The sequence below is a fragment of the Tachysurus vachellii genome, chromosome 1, assembly GCF_030014155.1.
Source record: "Tachysurus vachellii isolate PV-2020 chromosome 1, HZAU_Pvac_v1, whole genome shotgun sequence".
NCBI classification, from domain to species: Eukaryota; Metazoa; Chordata; class Actinopteri; order Siluriformes; family Bagridae; genus Tachysurus; species Tachysurus vachellii.
This window is the reverse complement of record NC_083460.1, coordinates 32135003-32158036: the sequence shown is the minus strand read 5'-3', so window position 1 is coordinate 32158036 and position 23034 is coordinate 32135003. Positions and strand designations below refer to the sequence as shown.

The 23034-nt window shown below is 38.5% G+C and overlaps 2 protein-coding genes across 2 annotated transcripts in view; one reads left to right on the top strand and one right to left on the bottom strand.

The window, feature by feature from the left end:
• The window catches only part of psmd1 (proteasome 26S subunit, non-ATPase 1), a 41196-nt gene that overhangs the window by 5410 nt on the left and 12752 nt on the right, over positions 1-23034 (bottom strand). The window contains exons 17-20 of the mRNA XM_060883521.1: positions 8252-8366; positions 7502-7618; positions 6511-6613; positions 2936-3105 (exon numbers count right to left, since the gene is read on the bottom strand). Of these exons, the coding sequence (XP_060739504.1) occupies positions 2936-3105; positions 6511-6613; positions 7502-7618; positions 8252-8366 (505 nt within the window). The remainder of the gene's footprint in view (positions 1-2935; positions 3106-6510; positions 6614-7501; positions 7619-8251; positions 8367-23034) is intronic.
• On the top strand, positions 12160-22206 carry htr2b (5-hydroxytryptamine (serotonin) receptor 2B, G protein-coupled). The gene is made up of 4 exons (XM_060883510.1): positions 12160-12541; positions 14410-14698; positions 18872-19072; positions 20058-22206. The coding sequence occupies exons 2-4, from the start codon at positions 14482-14484 to the stop codon at positions 20972-20974; spliced, it is 1335 nt and encodes a 444-aa protein (XP_060739493.1). The 5' UTR covers positions 12160-12541; positions 14410-14481; the 3' UTR covers positions 20975-22206.

Sequence of the window (23034 nt, the reverse complement as noted above, 5' to 3'; positions counted from 1 at the left end):
TCCTCAGCCTCCCCGGAAAAGTTTATGCCAGGGTACTGGAGAGGAGAATTCGGCCGATAGTCGAACCTCGGATTCAGGAGGAACAATGCGGGTTTCGTCCCGGTCGTGGAACACTGGACCATCTCTATACCCTCGCCAGGTTGCTGGAGGGTTCATGGGAGTTTGCCCAACCTGTCCACATGTGCTTTGTGGATCTGGAGAAGGCATTCGACTGTGTCCCTCGTGGTGACCTGTGGGGGGTGCTCTGGGAGTATGGGGTCCGGGGCCCTCTGCTAAGGGCTGTCCGGTCCCTATATGACCGGAGCAGGAGTTTGGTTCGCATTGCCGGCAGTAAGTCAGACTTGTTCCCGGTGCATGTTGGACTCCGGCAGGGCTGCCCTTTGTCACCGGTCCTGTTCATTATCTATACGGACAGGATTTCTAGGTGCAGTCGGGGGCCGGAGGGAGTCCGGTTTGGGGACCACAGGATTTCGGCTATGCTTTTTGCAGATGATGTTGTCCTGTTGGCTTCCTCAAATCAGGACCTTCAGCGTGCACTGGGACGGTTTGCAGCCGAGTGTGAAGCGGCGGGGATGAGAATCAGCACCTCCAAGTCCGAGGCCATGGTTCTCAACCGGAAAAGGGTGGCTTGCCCCCTTCAGGTTGGTGGAGAGCTCCTGCCTCAAGTGGAGGAGTTTAAGTATCTTGGGGTCTTGTTCACGAGTGAGGGAAGGATGGAGCGGGAGATCGACAGGCGGATCGGTGCATCTTCTGCAGTGATACGGTCGATATACCGGTCTGTTGCGGTGAAGAAAGAGCTGAGCCGCAAGGCGAAGCTCTCTATTTACCAGTCGATCTACGTTCCTACCCTCACCTATGGTCATGAGCTTTGGGTCATGACCGAAAGGACAAGATCCCGGATACAGGCGGCCGAAATGAGTTTCCTCCGCAGGGTGGCTGGGCGCTCCCTTAGAGACAGGGTGAGGAGCTCGGTCACCCGGGAGGAGCTCAGAGTAGAGCCGCTGCTCCTCCACATCGAGAGGAGTCAGCTAAGGTGGCTCGGGCATCTGTTCCGGATGCCTCCTGGACGCCTCCCTGGGGAGGTGTTCCGGGCATGCCCAACCGGGAGGAGGCCCCGGGGAAGACCTAGGACACGCTGGAGGGACTATGTCTCTCGGCTGGCCTGGGAACGCCTCGGTATTCCCCCGGAAGAGCTGGAGGAAGTGTCTGGGGAGAGGGACGTCTGGGCGTCCCTGCTTAGACTGCTGCCCCCGCGACCCGGCCCCGGATAAGCGGTAGAAAATGGATGGATGGATTTATTAAGGATATTTATTCGATTAAAATTATTGAAATGAGTTAAAACACTTGTTTGACAACTAATAAAATTCTGTCTACAAAAGATTTGAGTTGAATTTCTCAGACAGTTTCTGCTTTTTTAAAATTATTATTCATGGCCTTACAAATTACGTTTCATTGTTTCAGTACATTACAGACAAATTACATGGAAATATATTTGGGGAAAAAATATCTGGCTATGCAGCCATGACATTGAAACAACATTTCTATCTGTGTTTGCTTTATGGGGTGCAAACGTAGGAGCCAAATGGATAGGTGGGTTTCTGCTCACATTATTATTTACAGCCTAATGGGAGGACTGGTAGAGCTCAAAGTAAATTAGCTGAGGAGAAGGTGGGGTTTGATCTAAAAATGGCTTTGCAGCTTATCATAGACAAAAGGAAACAAGAAAAGAGTCATATTAGAACGTTAGTTTCGGGACATTAATTTGAAATCAAAGTGGACAAGACAATAGTGTGTGTGAGACACTGTATTTTAAATCATTCACATGCTTCCTGTTTGGAAGCCTTCGGGATCTTACAACTAGGTGTGTGCTGAAACAGATAACTGCCTGATCTTATCACTTCTTACAGTACAATCAATCTGGATGTGCATGGATGGAATTTTGACAGCTCGCGGGTTCTTAGGAAAGAGAGATTTAGTTCTGACACCAATTCTAGCAACCTGGGAACCAAACATTATTAAGCATTTTTTGATATTTCTATATTTAAGAAACTGAACTGTGCTTATTTACAGGGTTTTATGGAAACCAGCAGGAACCACAGTTGGCACTCAGCTATAGGTAGGTTGAGATTTATGACAAGAAATGTTCACATGCTCACCTTTTTCTGGAAAGATAAAATGTTGTATATAACATTTAATAATTTAATGTAAACCGGCAGCAGCTTGCTACCACTTTGTTGACCATTTTCAGCTAAAATCTTCTGTGGCTGCTATAATAAATACATTATATCTAATGGGACCCAAGTGGAACATGGCCTGACAGATTTTATTTCACATTAATAAACTCCAAACATTCAGCAGTAACAGTGTTGGCAAAGTCAGTGCATCTTTAAAAGTGTGCAAATCAAGCCTAGTGTAGATTTTAATCAAAACCTAATCAACTGTTGATCATTTTAAATTAATCTACTTTTTTTCTGGTGGGGACTAAACAGACTGCTCTGTTGGTGTATTTTGAGTGATCCTATCTCATAGCAGAGAATGATGTTGTTGAGGTGGTCCCTATGTAAATTCAGCAATTCCATATCCAACATAAGTACATGATATATTTTACTTTAAGGACCTTTTAGGATGGTTTCTTAGTCCATTTAACAAACCCAGTTGAAATTAGTCATTTTGATTAATCCGGTGTTCAGAACTTTGTTAATTTTGTTAAACTAATGAAAATGAGAAACGATGAGTAGCAGATGATGTGGAGATGTTGAAGGAGGCATTGCTGAAAAAATCTCTAAAAATCTGCTCATTGGCCAGAAAAGAAAGAAGTTTGGAAAGTGTGTCTTGAAAATCACAAAAATCACCTGAGCACAGAGAAAGTGGAAGACAAAGCTGGTGTTTTAATAAAACTCCTGAAACATGGGGAAAGAGAACTCGACATTGTTACCTTCAGGTCCTTATTGAGGCCAATGATGGCAGTAGGTGTGAAGGACAGAGACAGGAAATGAGACAGTGGAAACCAGAACCAGAACTGAGTGAACACCAGCAGACCCACGATGGAGGGCATGTGCGTGTGTCCAGTCCTCGACTGCAAGGAGATGGTCACGTTCCGGCCACCTATAGACACAGAGAGAGGAAACAGTTTAAAGAGACATTTCAGCAAACTGATCTTCACAAAACCCCAAGAGATTTAAAAAGGGATCAGAGTATTGCTTATCCTTAAAATGCTCTTTTGTTAGTTCAGAAGGTTTTCTCCTCAAAAGTGTTTCAAGCAGAATGTTTTATTTGGATGTTAAAAACAACCAAACAAAAACTAAAAACCCTTGTATATCCAAAGAACCCTTGTGCAACTTTTTTGATATGTTACAAATGCCTAATTATTGTTTCAGTAGTTCTGTACAAGATGTTAAAGGGTTCTTCAATACGGTTACAATTTTTAAATCACTATAAATTAAAAAAAATTAATGCACACAGTAAAGTGGGGAAAATATATTTTTAAAAATGGTTCTTCAAGCAAGGTTTTTTCCAGTGATGAATAGATCTATAATTTTGTACAACATTTTCTGAAATGTAATCCTTTTACTGTAGGGTTCTACATAAAACCTATAAAAGGGTTCAACCAGACGGACAAGAACAGGAACAAAATGCACACAAAATACATTTAAATGTGCAAAAATGTCTTTATATAAAAACCTACAACAAAGTAGAACCCCAGAGAAGGCTAGATCAGTGGTCCCCAACCTTTTTGTCGCCACAGACCGGTCAATGTTTTTTGTTTGTGATAATTTTACCGCGGCCTGCTGGGGGTGGGGGGTGGCAGCTATATATAAATTAATAATTTTAATTTAATTGTATTTAAACATGCCTTTTTAACTCACTACAACGCTAAATCAATGAGAACCCTGAGCTTGTTTCTTTGCAACGAGACGGTTCCATCTGGGGTAATAGGAGACAATGACGTGTGTTGCTTATGTCCAGTTTATTCCGTTGTTTTGTTTTGGTTGCCGTCACTGCAGAAAACCCCGCTTCACACAGATAGCATGTCGGAAATGGCAATAGGGATTTAAGTGCTGTGGTGGCAATCTCAGGGTATTCCGCCATGACTTTAATCCAGAACACCGGCAGAGTTTCTAACTTTCTAACGACGTCTGTTTCGTACTCATTTTTTGCTAATTTGTGGGTTAAATTTGAGGAAACACAATATACACATACACCAAGCACTGTTAAACATGAGAAAGTACCGGTGAACAGAGAGAAGAGCGATACACACCTTCTCTCCACCAAAGCTACAACGCCACTGCCGCTTGCAGCTGCTCAGCTCCAGACGTCACCTAAAACCGGCCCGATATCACGATATTTTGCGCATGCGCTGTATTGGTGCGGCTTTAGGTGACGTCTCTCAGCTCCCGGTTAACCTCTCGTCCATGGAAAGTTGCACAAACCCGAGAGAAATACACCACGGTAAATAAAATGGAAATAATTTAATGTTCCTTGGGCAGCCCGGTACAATTTGGTCCACGGACCGGTACCGGTCCACGGCCCGGGGGTTGGAGACCACTGGGCTAGATGATTAGCAATAATTTTGAGTTTTGATTGCACACATCCAGCTAATGCACACAATAAGAAAAATTGGTTCTTTAAGGGCTCACAACTTTCAAGAATGGGTTTTCTAATCTAAACAAGGGTTAGTTAGAGGATGAAAACATGGCTGTGATTATTAGCTTCAGACTTTTGGACTATTTGTCACCAGCATTAATCTAATTATTTTTTCATAATGGATGTTCCTCACATGGATGGATAAAACAGGAGGACATTTCAGTAGAACAATACAATGATGATCTCAGGGGCAATGAAATTTCTGTCGCTTCCTGTCTAGCTCCTGATACCGAATTTCTCTGTTAATGAGGGATGTTGTACAGATCGAGGTTAGCGCTATGGAGAGCAGTGATAGAATAATACTTCTCCCTCTGGAGGGAAATGGATATAGAAAAGGGAGTAAGGGAAGGAAAAAGGTGTGGATCGGTTCATTATACTGTGAACAAAAGAGAAAAATCACACAAAGTGCAACCTTTACGAAAACGTTCAATTTGTCTCAAATCAAAGTGACCAGACAATAGTGCGAGCTTGACAGGGAGTTTTAAATCATTTAAATGCATCCTGTTTTTGGGATCTTGTAAGCCAAGAGTGTGCTGATAAGAGTTTTAGCCTAGCCTTTAATTAAAACAATCTAATAAGCATATGTAACCAGGGTTTGTGTTTCTAAACCAAATGCCACTGTAACCATTTGGATCACAGGAGACTGGACATCACCACAACCAGTCAGCAGTGTTCTTTTAGAAAAATCACCACTAAAAACAACCAGAGCACAGTTTTTAAAAGCAGAATCTCACCTTAACCAATCACAGCACATTTTTAACAAAAAAGGTCCTTAACCAATCACCTTAACTAAGTAGTGAAAAAATATAAAAAATCATAATAAATAAATAAAAGAAATCACTGTAGCAAATCAGCAGTTTTCTGAACATCACAAGAACAGTGGAAACAGTTATCACTTGGGCATGAACTGTGTAGTATGTCTTTAAGATTTAAAAAAAATAAAAATAAAAAGGAGATATCTTCATTCAGCTCTTTGGTGTTTTGTAAGGATTGAGCATTGGAGTCACATGCACATATCTGAACCTGAACATAAAGTTGAACAATATTTTTTCCTTCAAATCCAAAAAAAGCCGGCAACTTAGGCTTGCTTCTTCCAAATCACAATGGGAAATTTATAAAATATTAAACATTTTTTTTTGCATATCAGATTTTGCAGCACATTTATTTCTCACGAAATTCCAGCTCTCCAGATGTGAAAATTCCAAGTCTATTTACTGAAACGATTGCTTCTCCGGTCCAATATTATTTCAAATAAGTAGTGACAGATTTTGAGAAGTGCCAGATCTTCTGAGAAGGTTCTGTTACCCCGAGTCCAGAACCAGAGCCAGGATATTTGACAGAGCTGAACGCACAGCAGCACAGAGGCTTGTCAGAGGTTTGGCAAACAAAAAATTCCTCATTAATGAGAGCAGAACGCTGCTGCAGGAGTGCTGATCGTTAAACGACATGTGACATTAAACATGACTGCAGAGAAGCAACCCAAACACACACACTGTGAAACACTCAAGTATTCATGAGTGTGAAGGTCAACACACCCCGGATTTACGGGATGCGATCTCGTTAATCCGCTAAATGACTGCATTAGAAGAAACCTGTTTATGTATTATATTATAATAGAGATCCAACATTCAGAGTTAAAACGTCAGATTGCTACTGAGAATGCAGGGCGGTGAGATTCATGTTAGGAATCTGTACGACAATTCTCTGATTAATTATTTCACTCATCATTTCAGTCAATACACTTTTCTGAGATATAGTATTTTCTCTAGTTTTAATAATTACAAACTGACTTTTAAAGTTTTTTTTTTTTAATTTTTTTTATTAGAGTGCCATCATTACAAAAGGCACTTTGTGTGAGGTACTTACCCGCGTCCAGAATGCCCTGTGCTAGAATGGCCCCAAATTTCGCCATGACGTCGTCATGCTTGTCATTTATCACTTTGGCGTACAGCTGCCTGAACTGATTAACCTACGAACAGAAAAGAAATAATCAACGAAGTAATTGACCCACAAAATGTAAACTCGTCTCTCCTAAATGTAAGAAAACTTGCAGCTTTCACTCTGACTTACACGAAGCATTGACACCTTCCATAAATCTAAAATAAAATTTCCCATACAGACAATTTCAGCATAATCAATGATTTCTTTAATCTGTTTATGTGGATTATCCACCTGTGCTTGAGCTGGTACTATAGAAACAATAACACATTAATATTAACTTGTGATTTGTAGCTATACTAATGTCCATGTCCTTATAAAAAGTTACACAAGGCTTTCTGACCAATCAGAAAAAAGATTGCATCAATGCTGTGGTATAATCACTAAAATGAATTTCAGTGGTAGTAAAATACATACTGCCATGTGAGCCACACCCTCTTCTTGGTGATATAAAACTGTTACTGAACTCTGTCGGAAACTTGGCTCATGATGAGCAAAATGCTTATTTAGCATAGCCACATTATCCGCTGTAAATGCGATGCACACTTTTTTAACACTCCATAAAAGCTGTAAATAAAATTTTTTACGTCGCTGTAAGAATTTTAATAAAGCCGTAACACTTGTAAGCATGTTAATTATGCTGGAAAATGGCTGGAAAATTAGTCCACTTGCAAACCTTGTAGAATAAAACCTCTTCTGTAAAGAGTTTAAAGCACAGAACCAACCAGCACTGAGACGAATCACACCCTCATGAAAATTAGTTCAAAGTGTGAAAAATGGGGAAAAAAGTGAAGATGCAAGTCAATGTACTTGTCTTTTACAAGTTAAAGTAACTAGAGTTCCCATAATGTGTCATGAATAATGTCACTGCGTCGTTTTCCCGCCCTGTTTTATATTATGTTGTATTTTGTATGTTTACCTTGGGGCAGGTGACTTCACTCTGCTGGATCATGATGAGGGCCGAGGCGATGAGAGCCCCTTGTCTCACATAGTTGACCGGGTCGTTGGTCATGGGCTCCAGCAGGTTTATTGCTTCCTGTACACACATACATGACATGAAAGAAAAGAAGATACATTTTACTCACCAGAAATACATTTTTAATGCCAGATTCGCATAATTAATAGATTTGAAATAAAGTTGTGACACAATGATTTTATTTTTATTATTATTAATTTTGTGGCTACTCATGGAGGGCAGCATGGTGTTGTATGTGTACATTTTTTTTCCTCCTCCTCAATTTAATTTTGGCCGATTTCCACCCACCAGTCAGCTCTGCCAATCACCCAACAGCTGGAGAGGTTGAAGGCTAGTATGTGCTTCCTCCAAGACACGTAAAGCCATTCAAACGCTTCTTTTCATACTTCCGTTCATACTGCTGCTCAGGACAGCATAAACTTGGAGCAAAGTACTATGTGCCCTCTTTGCATACATGAACTCAAAGGTGTGTACAATTGACTACTGTCAGTCTAATTGATAGTAGAGCGAGAGTATAACCTTCCCACCCAGAAAATTATCCATGATTATTTGTCATTTATAATGACAGATTTTGAATAGCAATACATTCTTACATATAATTTATGGCTAAAGCTACTAAATGTTCACAACCACAGAAAGAAAGGAAAGTATCTCAGAGCCACAAAATGATTGACGGTGAACAAAAGAACTCACCTTGTATCCGGTGCCAGCGCAACAGATCCCCAGAGCCATTGCTGCTCCACAGCGGACATGTGGGTTGTAACTCTCAGACAAGAGGGACACCACGCTGGGACACTGCTCTGGAGTCCTACACACATGTACGCACTCATATAACCGTCCATTTTTGAAACAAGTGCAGCATTTAAACACGCAGCTAGCAATGAGCAATGACTCTGTGGAAAACTTTTGAGACTGACCGTTTTTAAAATGATCTAGTTATAACTTTTAATCATGGTGATAGCTAGCTATATAACACTAGCTATGCATAGTTTTCATCTCATGTTTAAAAAGCAAATGATCCTTTGTTATTTGGTTACTATTATGAATACCCAAAACAAAAGCTAATCATGTCCCAAATCATTTCCCCTTCAGTGAATCTGCTTTAGCTAAAAACAGATTCCATGGCCCTCCGGTATCACCATAGCAACAAGTCAAAACTAATAAACGTTATGGTGAATCCCAAAAAACCGTTAAGAACATTTCGCTTTATCAGAGACGCACACTGCCAAACGTACAAAGAATAGATTGACCGAGTCTGTGGTTTTAAAAATCGCAAATTGATAAAATGATCTAATATTAACTGAGCTCAACTAAACCTTGATCAGTGTCCAGTGTGGAGTAAATCCCACAGTTCCGCTTCCTCATCACATTTTCCTGGCTCACGCCAAAACGACCATTTGAAGCAAGAAAAGAGCCTCTTCACGGGTTCTTTTTGTAACTTAACTCAAATACCTTTTACCAACTCTCCTAAGTCAAGACAGATGTTTCAAGAAAGTTTCTTTAAACAGTTTACACAAGGTGATTACAGTTCCACCGGCCCTCCCTGTGCTGCGATGAGGATTAACAGAACGGAGCACGATCTATTAAGAGCTCACACTTTACCAAAGGACCGAGGTGCCAGGAACTTAATAACACATGTCTCACTGAAGACTAAAAGAAAAAATACATCATGCTTGGTTGGCTCTAATACTCCAACGCTGTGGTACAGTTTATTAATCTGCTGGCCTGGATTGAGAGGGCGTGCCATCTGAGCAACTTCATCATCAATTATATCCATGAAAGTCACCAAAACTGAGCGAATATTCTCTGGAAATGTCTCCTTCCACTGAAATTAAATTCTCACCTCTGTCACATAGTAGCCATAAGCATTACCACCGTTCTCCTCTGTGAACATGACCGCATTGTGTTTGCTTTTCTTCTCTCCATTTGTTGCTAAAACTCAAACCCAGAAGCTTTTCCACACTAAATTCACATATCCTTCTTCTGAATCTCATCCACACTACACTGCAAAATATGTCACGTTAATACGTCTCCACGAAGAGAACGAAAGGGTTCGGTGAAAGACGAGGGACATTCTTGTGTGTTTAAACAACAGCAGCAGCTCCCATTTTTGACAATAAAATTGATGAACTGATTTGACAGAGCAGAGAAACCACAACACGTTTGCTGCCAGCTCTGAGCTATAAACACACACAGACACACACACACCCCACGTTCAACTAAGCATGGATATCTCTTAAAGTCTGCTTGTGCTAATTAAAACTCATGATGCAATTTACATTCAAACCAAAGCTTGTTGTGATGGATGAAATTTGGCTTGGACACTTGAATAAAGTCACCAAGAAGAGACACTAAACTTTTTTTTTTTTGCATGCCACATGCAAATTAAAGCAAATATCAATTCCATAAATCAGTTTTAAGATTAAGACACATAAATAGAGTGCAGTTCACTTCACTTAAGCTTTCAGATGTAACAGGAGTGAATATTTAAAACTCCAAAATCTGTCTTCACGTGTGGAGAAGGCGACTGTATTACTGCTGTATCCAAAACACGAGTAAATCAACATGCCAAGCTGGAAGCACAGTCGCACGTTTCATTCTGTACGTCGCCCGAATTCTGAACCTGGATTAACTCTTAACAGATGTTCAAGCTGGGAAAATTACTTTCAAATGTAAAAACTGGGTCATTAAATAAAAGGTGGTCTTACAGGTTTAGTGCCATGAAGAAATCACTGTTAATAACAAAAATCTATTTACACCAAAGTGGGGTTGAATTCTGGATTCTGATTGGTCAGAAAGTGTTGAATATTTTTTTTTATCACAGCTCTGTGTAGTGCAGCTGCAAATCGCATGTTTACATGAAGGTGATTATTTTAATGTTATCATTACTATAGTAACAGCTCATTCACAGGGACCAAATAAACAGATTAATAACCACTGACCTGTTGACCTTATCTGTAAGATGTTTATTTAACATTTATAAAAAGAGACTCCAGCATCAGGGTTTTGTGTCTGAGATGAAACTAATTACATTTGTGGCCTCTCAGGAACATCACAAAATGCTGAGAAACAACAAAGCATAAACTCACCGTCTTGGAAGAAAAAAAAAGGAAACGAGTGCAGTGAGTGTTTATAGCTGCTATAAACGCAAAATCATTTATTAGACTAGCAAGGGGATTTATCCAGAAGTCTGATACTTATAAACTTCTTTTGTTATGTCATCATCTGTTGATTAAATGTTAGGCCTACTCCAGAATCTGAACAAAGACATTCACATCAAAATACAAATACAACTCTGATCAGATCGAGTTTTACTGTTAAACACAGACTTCTTGTCTTATGAACAGAAACAGTCTGAAATCACTTGGAAGCCTGAAGTTTAAGCCATTAATATAAACTATAACCAACTGGACAATTACGGAAATTTACCTTTATGGTATTTTTTTACATTCAGTGTGTTGAAGTTTGGTACTGTTTGCTCTCACAGTGCATTTTAAGGAAGAAGTGAAAGGTTCCTTTCATTTCCTTAAGAAGGACATTTACACAGTGAGATTAACTTGTCCAAAGAGCAAAAAAAAGGATGAAACTCAAGTATAAACTCTTGTGGGGCATCATCACCACTTCCAGGTCTTCTGATTCATTTGAACTCGATCTCTGAACAGCTGAGTCATGTTACTCTACAAACAGGATCAGCCGCCAGAGCACCTATATCTGGAACGTTTCAGAAAGTGCTCGTAAGGCTGTTTTTGTCTGCTTTGACTTTCTTTTTTTGCTCTCCTCTTCTAAAAATTCATAACAGCCAGAGGCTGACACACTCCAGGAGTGAGCAGAGCAGTGTTAACCAGACACGGTGGCAAAATGAACAAACAAAAGGAAGTCCTCGACTAAGGAGTTATGCCTCCACTTGTAACAAATGGATAATAACATGCAACAAGAGAGAGAGAGAGAGAGAGAGAGCTAGAGTGGTACTTTCTTCATGACATCCTGTGTAACTCAGGAGCACAAATAAGAAAAAAAAAAAATAAAACAGATGCGAGCTGAACCAAATATGATTGAGAGAAAACATTATGAAGTAGCAGGTACTGGGGTTTCTGTTGGCAAGGTGTGCAACAGATGTGAAAACAAGAACACTGTGTAGGCTTTTGCATGTGTGAGTCTTAGATATATGAAAAACTGATTATTAGTGAAGCTCATGTCCGGCAATTTGATAGTAATAATAATAATAATAATAATAATAATAAAAAAAAATAAAAAATCTTCACAGAGGGAAAAAAAGGCGCAAGGCAAATGAAACTCATTCGAGTAACAAATAAATAAAAAATAATAAATAAATAAAAACACACATTAACATAAATTTTTGATATGCATTCACTTACATGAAGAAGTAACAAATGTAAGGTGATGGTGAGGATACCATGTACTGACTAACTTTTTATTTATTTATTTATTTATTAGAAAAGAACAACTGATATAATGTATAAGAAATGCCCAACGGTTTAAACCCCTGTATTTCTCCCCCTGGTGTGGAGTGCACAAAATAGTATAAACAGTTGATCTGCCGTGTTCAAGGAAATTACCTCCCAGAACCACTGGCAAAAATCCAGCACAGACACACACTCGCGTGCTTTCTAAGGCAGTCAGAACGACAGAGCAAGCGGACGAGTGCAGAACCAGAGAGCGAGGAGAAGAAGAAATGAGGAGATTAGTGCTGCAGGAGGTGATGCGAAACTCAGAAAAAAAATGGACAACTCTCTTCTGCATCTTGTGCTGAAAGATTTAAATCTCTGGGTCACGTCCTAGGAAAAAAGTTCTCTGGTGGCTCGTTTTGTGTGAGCACTTATAAAAACGTGTAAAGGGAAACTAAAGAAGCAAAGGATCACAGCTTGGGAGGATCTAGATGAGTGAAGACAACACGGGCAAGAAGAAAAAAGGCATGTGGCATAAGACTAAAGAGCAAGAAGTGCTGAGGGATTCGAGGTGAAGGTAAGAAAGGTTTAAAAAAATGTTTAACGTTGTTATGGTTAAATTAAAACAATGTGGAAAGAATTACACACAAGTGAGTTTGAGGTTTGAGTCTGAAACCAATTAAAGAAATGAACCGTGCAACCAGTAAAACACTGGAAATAAGCAAATAGTTAAGAAATAAAAAAAAGAAAATAAAAAAATGTGAGAAAAAATATTAATAAAACTAACCTTTTAAATTAGCAGTCAGATTAACACCCCTGATAGTTTGGATATATTTAAAAAAAAACAAAAAAACAAAAAAACAAAAAAAAACAGTGCATTATGGTAATGGAACATATATGTTATATTAAATTAACTCTTTAAACCAGTGTGCACACGAATAATAATGGTATCATTAACACTCACCAGCAAAACAATAAATCAAAAGTGAGGGGAGGAGAAGAAACATGCCATCTGTCCTAATTTATCAAATTTCATTAAAACACGAAATGGCCAAGTTCATGAGCGAACAGTGATTACTGCAGATCTTCACTTCCTTGCTTAATTACTTCTCAACGGTCTAGAACTAACGACAGTACAAGGAAATCGGACATGCTTTATAATAATAAACGTCGAGTCGAAACCAAGATAAGGATGTCTGAGGGACAAGCACTACTGCTCTGTGGAGAAAAATGACAATAAAACTGGAAAATAACAGCAGACGACATGCGTTTGAACTGTGACTAAAACATGGTATAGTGAAAGAAAAAGAATGAAGACGATGAAAGGACTATTATTGCTTGTATATATGAAGCACGGTGTGGCAATACATCAGTGTTCACTACACTGTGGAAAAAACCCTAAAATATCTATCATTTAGAGCTGAGGGACATGAAAGGCAATATCGCTCATTATACATGATAATGCCAAAATACACACAATAAACCAAACAGTAGCATCTGGATTATTTTGGAATCTGCAAACATGTTTGTATAATTTCTTTAAGTTTATTTCATTTCTCCAGATTGTATTCAACCATTTGTGTTCAAATGTATCATTTTTTTCCTTGTTAAATTTTCCCACTTTTGATTTAAGTAATTGCCATAAATCTAGATTTGTGAAAATTTTCCACTGTACCACAGACACACAGATTTACATCATAACTAGTAGAGTGATTGTGACATTTGACCATCACCAGCTAGTCAGAAACATGACCTGGCATAAGCAGGAAGTACATTATCCATGACCGCTATGCACGGAACTGGTTAACTTTGTTACTGTGACGCATCTAATACTGTAGATCCAGCATGTTAAATGAAAATGCTCGTGTGTGCTGCAAGTTACTTGAAAACTGACAAACTTCGTATTGTTTAAAGGTTTCTACGCTGTAGTGTTAGACTACTGAAATCTGCGTGACTCCTCTCAACATGTTAGTTAACTTTAAGGACAGAAGCTTATAAAACTGTATGATGTTGGCTTTTCAGTTTAAATATAAGGTTGCCAAAGCAGTAAAAAGTTAGATTTTAAGACAAAAATGTGTACGTTTGGACAGATGAAAGCTTTCGTGCATAAATAACAAAGATATAAAAGTTTTCAGGAAAAAATGATCTGTGCTACACTATTAAGTAAATAATTCTATCATGTAAAGTTTTATTTTTAAATTAATTAAATAAATATACTGCTTAATAAAATGTATGTACAAATGTGTTCATATTGCATCCAAATAAGAATACGGTCCAAATTATTTAACAAACAACTGCATTTCCCACATTTTTTTACTCTGCTGACGTTTTCTCTCCACTGAAACTGTGCCATGTTACATATTTGGCACTGGAAGCTAGTTGCCGTGTATCGTTTGCTGTTCATTCCTCCATCCCCTCTCATGCACTCACTGTCTGTGTCCGTAGTGGGACAATGCTGGCCGAGCCCCAGGAAAAAGACACAGCACATTGTTCTTGGTCCAAGCGAGCGAAAGCAGCATGTCTTCTCCCGATGGAGAGAAGCTGCACTGGGCCTCGCTGCTCTTCCTCATGGCCATCCTGCCCACCATTGGCGGAAACATCCTGGTCATCCTGGCCGTGTCGTTGGAGCGCAAACTCCAAAATGCCACTAACTACTTCCTCATGTCTCTAGCTGTAGCTGACCTGCTGGTGGGACTGCTGGTGATGCCCATTGCTCTTGTTACCGTCCTTTACAGTAAGTCAACTCTGTACTTCACTTCAGCTCACTTTACAGCTCCATTTACACATACTTGGTTTTAGATCCTAATAACTACAAAAGCTTTTATTTTGGTTTATGAAATTGTGACAGTGCATTAAATAATGACATGCAGTTATGCTTCAAATAAGTGAAATGAGTAAAAACTGCCTGCATTGTGGTTATAGCACAATTATCAACGATGGCAGTGTGATGAAGTGCCATTACCGTTACCACCCCAAATCAGTTCCTATACAGCACATCCTGGAGTGTTTCATTCCTTTTATTCCACAGTGACTATTTTTTACATTTTAAAAACAAAGACATTTACAGTTAATGTTGTGGAACATCGGTCAACGCCTTTATTCTGAAGATCTCAGAAATCGGCTGTAAGACCGTTACAAAGTGCTGACACTGGAGACTCCATCAATAAAATGTTAATAAAAATAAATACCTCCTCACACAAACCTTTACCATACAAACCATTTTAAAAATCTGTGTTTATGTGGAGAGTACAAGTCCCTCTGAACGAGCTGTTAGAGCCATAGAAACAATACCATTAACGTGGCTGTAAATTTAACGTGCCTGTTGTAAACTTAATTTGTAGCTACGCAACTGTCAGAGCTGCTCGTCTAGAAATTTAAATCAACAATCAAACTGTTAAAAGTATTTCAGCAAACATACAGCAGTAGAAATAAAAATATGAACCTTGATGTATGAAATTGTAACAATCAAGTATCAAAAAAAAAATCCTAGCCTCAATTCCAACAAAAAATTAAAAAAAAAAAAAAAGAAAACCCCCCCAAAAAACAACAACAACAACAACATTTTAAGAATCTCTCTAAACATGGCAGTTGAAAAGAAGCTATAAATTGCTATAAAAAGGTCAGGATTTTAAAGCCACTATAATAACCTAAATTACTGACTGTGTGGAATCTCTCAATACATAGATAGCCAACATTTAGTACCAACTTAATTCTCTAGCTATATAGTTCCTTTAAAAGTAGACGAGTGGACAAGCTTTGGCATGTCTTTAGTTCTGTAAAATTCTCTTCCATGAGTCACACAAGCTATGTCTAAAGACCTTGAACGTTACACCAGTTGGAGAAAATCAAACTGGATTGAACAAAACAGGATTCATTGATGGAAAAAAACAAAAATAGTTTCCTAAAATTTCAGGAACGCAAACAAACGCAGTCACACTCTTCACTGAAAATCGATCACAGAAGGTACTGCTAGCATCTGAAGTCCACAGAATTACAGATAACGACTCAAAGCAAAAACATAACCCCCAAAAAGGCACCGGTACGCAAACACAGCTGTTGATTCGGCTAATCTAGGCTAAATATGTAATCCTTGCCAGTTTAGCATTCCGCTCCGGTGCAGGAATTCTTCTCATCAGATTAGATGAGATTTGATGACAACATGTGAGCCAAGTCACTGGTGAATGAGCCAATCTTATTGGGTTTTGAAAATCAAGTCTTTTATCTGTATAGGAACCATATGCGAAGATGAATCCATGGGCTCATGGATTAAAGGATTAAGTGAAGAGAAATCTTGCCAGTCAGTCAGTCCACAAAAAAATGGGAGGTACATAAGCGCCAGTAATATAAATGTATGACACCATTACAGAAAGTTTCAAGAAATACAACTATACATTGTGGTGCAACAGCAGCTTAAAGGTTCAGTGAATGAAAAGAGCAAACAAAGAAAACTGATAAAAGTGGACATAAAGAGGAATCAATCATGTATGCATGATTAAGTCACGTGTCATTTGTTTAAAACAATGCAATGTAATGAGGCAAAATGTCATGAAAAGTAAGAGAGACAACATAGTAACAGAGACAAGTTTGAATAAAATTAATTTTAAAATGATCAAGTTAGTTTAGGCGGTCATACTGGCACAGGGCACATTTTTGCACTTAGTGAAATAACATCATTTTTTTGACAGAAAAACATGTTGGATTCTGAAGTTTCAAATCTCCTTGCTGAATTGCTTGGGTAAAACAAACTGGAGATAAGCAGACACACACAGAAGAGCTGGAGGTTTTTCCATAATAAAACACAGTTTTATATGCAGACAAAATTATAAATAACCAAAACCCTTACAAAATAAGCAAGAGCCCTCCCCAATAATTATTCATCTTAAACAGGTTACTATACTGTAACTTTCCTGGTCAGTGGGGTATTATACTCAAGGATTTCTTTACCTATCTGTGCATTTTACCTGGCAATGAGCAGGTACCTTTAAAGTATTACTCAGAGTTAATTGCGATCCAGGTCTATACATTAAATATTATTATTATTAATAAACTACACTGGACATTAGGTACTTGAGAAGGTACCACCCCAGAAACGTTTTTTTTTTCTTTGCTTAAATGTTAATTGTTAGAAATGGAATCAAATGTACAGACTTATTTCACAGACTATTAAAGAAAAATGACATTATTGAAATAATATTATGGCTATATAATGAAGTACAAGAGCCTTTTCACTTCTAGGTACACTATTAGTGTTTTAACTGAGGTTTAAATTGACTGTATTTAAAACCAGAAATGCTTCAGCAGTTTGTCGCAAGCTAGAGCCATAGAGTTATTTAAGCTTTTTCCTAAAACGCCAGAGTGACCGATAAAGAGGTGCTGAGAGAGAGAGAAATGGCCACATCTTTTTCACAAAGGAGTTCACTCGTCTGTTTTAAAGGATTTTCGATGGAAACAAACTCTAAATGTACCAGAAGGCAGGAATTCTCAAGGGTAATTAAATCATATTAGCAAGACAGAACAAACGATAATGAATGGCTCTGGAGTGCAATGACTGCTCATTTATTATGTGTTACTGGACACACAGGACGGTCTACAGAGCCTTGCTTAGTGTTTATGTCTGCCTGGACGTTTGAGGTCATTATTCAGCAGCTCCATGTTGTAGCTTTTATTTTCTGAGGTGCTGTAAAAACTTCCAGCATGAAAACGTTCATGGTTATATTGCAAAGAAATGGAGGAAAAATGAAAGTAATTTCTAAAAAAGACAGTATAACAGCACCATTGTTGTCACTCCAGTTTGAACAGTTATTCACTAAATTAATAATAATAACAACAGCATTAATGTGAGCATTTAATATTGAATGACATCAATAGGACATCCTTTCATTTGATAATTCTGGTATATTTGTAAAGAAAGATTTGGGGTATATTTGTAAAGAACGAAAGTTTTCTGGCCTGTTTTCTTAAAGTGGACATTTTAAAAGTGCATATTTGAGATATTTAACACATAGCTTATACATTAACGTCTATCTCAAAGTATTTCCATAAGAAAGATCGACAGCATAAAAATTTCACTAATTAACTAGTAACTTCTTTTGAAAAGGAAATTATATTTGCAAATTGACAATGAATGGCTTCAAACAAAGGTTTAAAGTCAAAACCACCACCCGTTAAAACCGAATCCCTTTTTAAGCAAACAGCTAAATAAAAAATTGCCTGTGTGTAGAGCAGAAACAGAGCTCTGTGTCCCGACTCCACATCTGTTAAACAGGTGAAAACAGGACTGTGTGTCGACACCTTGAAATATTAAATGGTTCCATGTCAGGGTAAATATGGGAGAGCGAATTCAGACAGGGTTCAGATTGCTGTAAAAGGACACGAACAGAGCTAAAATCATAAGAATATACTGGGCAGAATGATCTTATATAATAACCTGTTTTATTCATCAGGGATGAGGGGAAATATTGAGGGGAGATTTGAGCCTCAGTCTTCTGGCAGAGATTATACTTTTACATTCTGATTAGGAAACAAAGCTTATAGAGCAGAGCAAACTACTTGCCTTTGCTTTTCTCAGATCTTTTCCAAAATCTGATCTAGCATTTTTTGATGATCATGGGAATCAATTCAGTGGAAATATCTTTAGTAGAAACTATGACTAATTTATTGCCTTAGGTTTACTACTGTGTGAATTTGTGTCTTAATTGAGAGAAATTTACATTTGGGCATTTATCTTTAATAACCCTACAATTTGTAGCTGCACTACTTCTGAAGTTGATCTTATGGAAAACTGCCCAGCATTGAGGTGCAACACCTTTAAACACACACACACTCATTTTCATTCGCTTATCCGAACCTTTAAACACATTTTACACAATTCTCTCATCTGACCAGTGATCAATACTTTGTGTTTCAGATTCAGCATGGCCACTTCCTGAGTTCCTGTGTCCCATCTGGCTATTCCTAGACGTCTTATTCTCCACAGCGTCCATCATGCACCTTTGTGCCATCTCCCTTGACCGTTACATCGCCATCAAAAAGCCCATTCAGCACAGCCAGTACAACTCCCGAGCCAAAGCCATAGCCAAAATTGCACTCGTCTGGTTGATATCAATAGGTAAAGCTTGCAAATATGTTTTTGTGATTTAATGCATGAAAAGGAATAACGTACAAGAGCTTTTCTTACATAATCTTTGGAGTTTCCTTAATTAGTGATGAAATGTTTACACAAAGCAACAAATGCTTAGATTCTTTTGCTTTTATCTGATAATGAGATGACAGTTTTGGCAGGATGGCTGTTTGCACCACTTTTATGTAACTGGCAGCTAGTAGCAATATACAAGCTGCTGTTTATTTAGTTGCTGCAAGGAATAAAACACTTGCCAATGCAGCCTCAACACATTTCTATACACAATAGATTTCATAAGGTCCAAGCCAAGAGTGCTGGAGAAGTGTTAAAAGAATAGCACTACCTCCTGATTAAGACTAAGTAAACTATTATCTTTTGCTTCCAGTTGCATCACTTTGGTTTATAAGATGTAATAATAACTGAAGTCATGAACTGTATGGATCCTTGAGCATTTAGATTTAAATAAATCAACAATTCTTGATCGTGGATCCCAGACTTCTGGAACTGCCTTCAGATAAGCAAAACAATTACCTGTTAATGATAGGGCTTTGTTATGTAACTGTTTTGCCCTGGAACAAGACGAGACGACAAGTCCTGCTCGTTAGCAGAAGTTCCAGGTGATTATTTTGACTGTGTTGTCTGGAACACTGTGGCGTTTGGCGCTACAGAGATGTGTTTTAGATCCATGAAAGGCAGATCTTGTGCAGTGTCACTTCAATAATGACCATGCACATCATATCCTTGCTTATGCTGAAGGCTTACAACTTTGACAAAGCAGTGTTACTGAGAAAAACCAGACAACGCAAGCTAAAGTTATGGAAGCCAACATCAGTGGAATGGTATGTTATTTAAAGATCTACAGCCAATAGTATAGCAACATTTCTTTAAAAGAGATTGATGGTTGGTTTATTATGTAAGCCAGTCTTAGTGTCTCAATTATCTGAATGATTTTAATGATCTTTCTTTCCAAAAGGAATCGCCATACCCATACCCATCAAAGGACTGAAAAGCCCAAACCATTCAATGAACATAACTTTCAACAGCAACCACACCTGCCTGTTGACACTAGAGGGCTTTGCAGAGTTTAAATTATTTGGCTCTCTGGCCGCCTTCTTCATCCCCCTCATGATCATGATGATTATATACCTGCTAACGATCCAAGTGCTGCGCAAGAAAGTGTATCTCCTTAGATCGAGGGCGTCTCAGCAAGTCAACAGACCCACGGTGTGCACGGTCTTCCAAAGAGAGCAGACGGTTCCATCGTCACCAGAGAAAATCAGTACGCTGGATTCTATTAAAAAGGACCATATGCTAGAGCGAACACTCCCCATCACAGGGAACGAGTTTCCGATTCGGAGACTGTCCACCATTGGAAAGAGATCTATACAAAATCTGAGTAATGAACAGCGAGCCTCAAAAGTCCTTGGGATTGTTTTCATTTTGTTTGTGGTCATGTGGTGTCCATTTTTCATCACCAATGTGACATCGGTTCTGTGCAAGAGTTGTAATGTCAAACTGGTTGAGAGACTTTTAGACATCTTTGTGTGGGTTGGTTATGTTTCTTCAGGCGTCAACCCTTTGGTCTACACACTTTTTAACAAGACTTTCCGGGGAGCCTTTACGCGTTACATCACATGCAACTTTGGCACCGAGAGAGCATCCAGAATGCAGCACAGGAACCTGACCAAAATCACTTTCCAGTCTTCTGTTGCAGAAAATTCAAAAATGTATTTGAAGCATGGGATGATGAATGGCATTGGTCCTGTAGGGTACCAGAGTCCTTTGCGAAGAAGACCCACAAACATTCAACCCTCTAGTAGTGTCATGCTGGACACTCTTCTTCTCACAGAAAACGAGGACCACAAAACTGATGGAGTCAGCTGTTTATAGCAAGCTTTGATTTCATAACTTCAAAAAAAAAAAAAAAAACCAACAACAACAAAAAACAACAACACAAACACCCCCAACAAAAGCTTATGACTTAAACTGCTCATTCTTGCTCCTAGATCTGTCAAAAAATTGACTGGCATTCATATTTCACCCTTTTACAAATAGAAATGTCTGAAATTTTCAGCATTTTTATACGATGGTATTCGATACTGGAATAATATGGATAAAGGCAGGATTGTAAAAAACAAGGAATGTAAAAAATGCCAGCTATGTGCAGCATGCAAAAAAACAACTGTATGAATGTCATGGATTTATGGAAACATACAAAGGTTTTTCCAACTATCTTGCTGATGTTAAAGCTCTCATTTATGATTGATACTGGAATAAGAGAATTCTCTCCATTTACAAGATGCTTAGAATCATCTTTGGGATATTGTATGGCCTTTTCAATAGCTTAAACAATTATTGAAAATATTAGATCTTCTGATCAAATTTTAAGCTTTAAAAAGATGCCGTTCACAAAGAACAGGCAAAGATGAGATCTTGGGCGGCTTTGGACCGTAACACTTATCACTGGGTAGTACCTGCTAACTAACTAGCCTAGCTTAATGTCTAGTGTAGAATTATTATAAGTAATGCAGATGAAGTAAAGATTTGTATAATTCTGGTGAAGAGGCTGTTTGCCTTCACTGTAGTTTTGGAGGCTGGAAAGTAATTTGAGCTGCTCATGTGACTTGACTGCATGTAGCTACAGTTAAAAGAGAGAATTTCAATTAAATCCCAATGAAAATTGCATACATATAATTATACTGGAAATGAAATCATTTCAATTTAACATCTTCATACATAAACATTCCCACAATAACAAGAATGAACAGTTCATTCTTTCGCCATGATTACTTTCCTCATTTGTCACGCGACTTGTGACCTGATTGGTCTGAGTGAAAGCAGCCTTTCTATACATCAGCCAAACATTATATTGAATTTTAAATGAATCTATTTTTAAATACATTCTGGAGGTTATAATTTCTAATCCCGGGAGTCTCAAAGAGTCTATTTTTGGGCCTTGATCAAACTTACTATCACCTGACAAGAGAATGTAATAATAATCTAATAAACTCAGTTGGTCACACAACTATAAGCAGCCTATCAACCTTCTGATGGACATGCTACAAAATATTTTTATATAAAATGACTAAATGAACAAAATAGAATAAAAAGTGTATTGATCATTTTCGCCTTCTCATAACTCATGTTATAAATGTGCAAACTTGATCTTAAATGACAAGACATTTTCATACCAAATTCAGCAATATGAGAATGTACATAAGTCAGATTCTGCAAAATGTTCAAACATTCTCTGAGCTAATCTCAACTTTATATATAATTTGCTGTATATTATTTCCTGGTGTACCAAAATGCTGAAGAATGGCACTTTTTTGGATGCATAGCATGTCGTCATGCAGGAATTCTGAGCATTCACATCACAAAGGTGAGCTTAAATACAGTGCTCAATTCCTATGAAAATATGTTTTTTTGTTGAACATGTTACATTATTTAACTTGCAGTTTTAAGATGTGATAGATCTCACATCGGATTTGGAATGAACCACAGTTTAGTGGAAACGAGCCCCAGACCACTGTTTTTGAGAGGACAAGGGACTATAGAGCAATCCCAGCCTTGTGCAGGTCTACAATTTTATCCCTAGTATCCTTAGACAGATCTTTGTTCTTGCCCATAGTGGAGGTTGGAGTCTGAGTGTGTGGACAGGTAACAAGATCATTCATTCATTCATTCATCTTCTACCGCTTATCCGAACTACCTCGGGTCACGGGGAGCCTGTGAACTCAGGCGTCATCGGGCATCAAGGCAGGATACACCCTGGACGGAGTGCCAACCCATTGCAGGGCACACACATTCACTCACTCACGCAATCACACACTAGGGACAATTTTTCCAGAGATGCCAATCAACCTACCATGCATGTCTTTGGACCGGGGGAGGAAATCGGAGTACCCGGAGGAAACCCCCGAGGCACGGGGAGAACATGCAAACTCCAC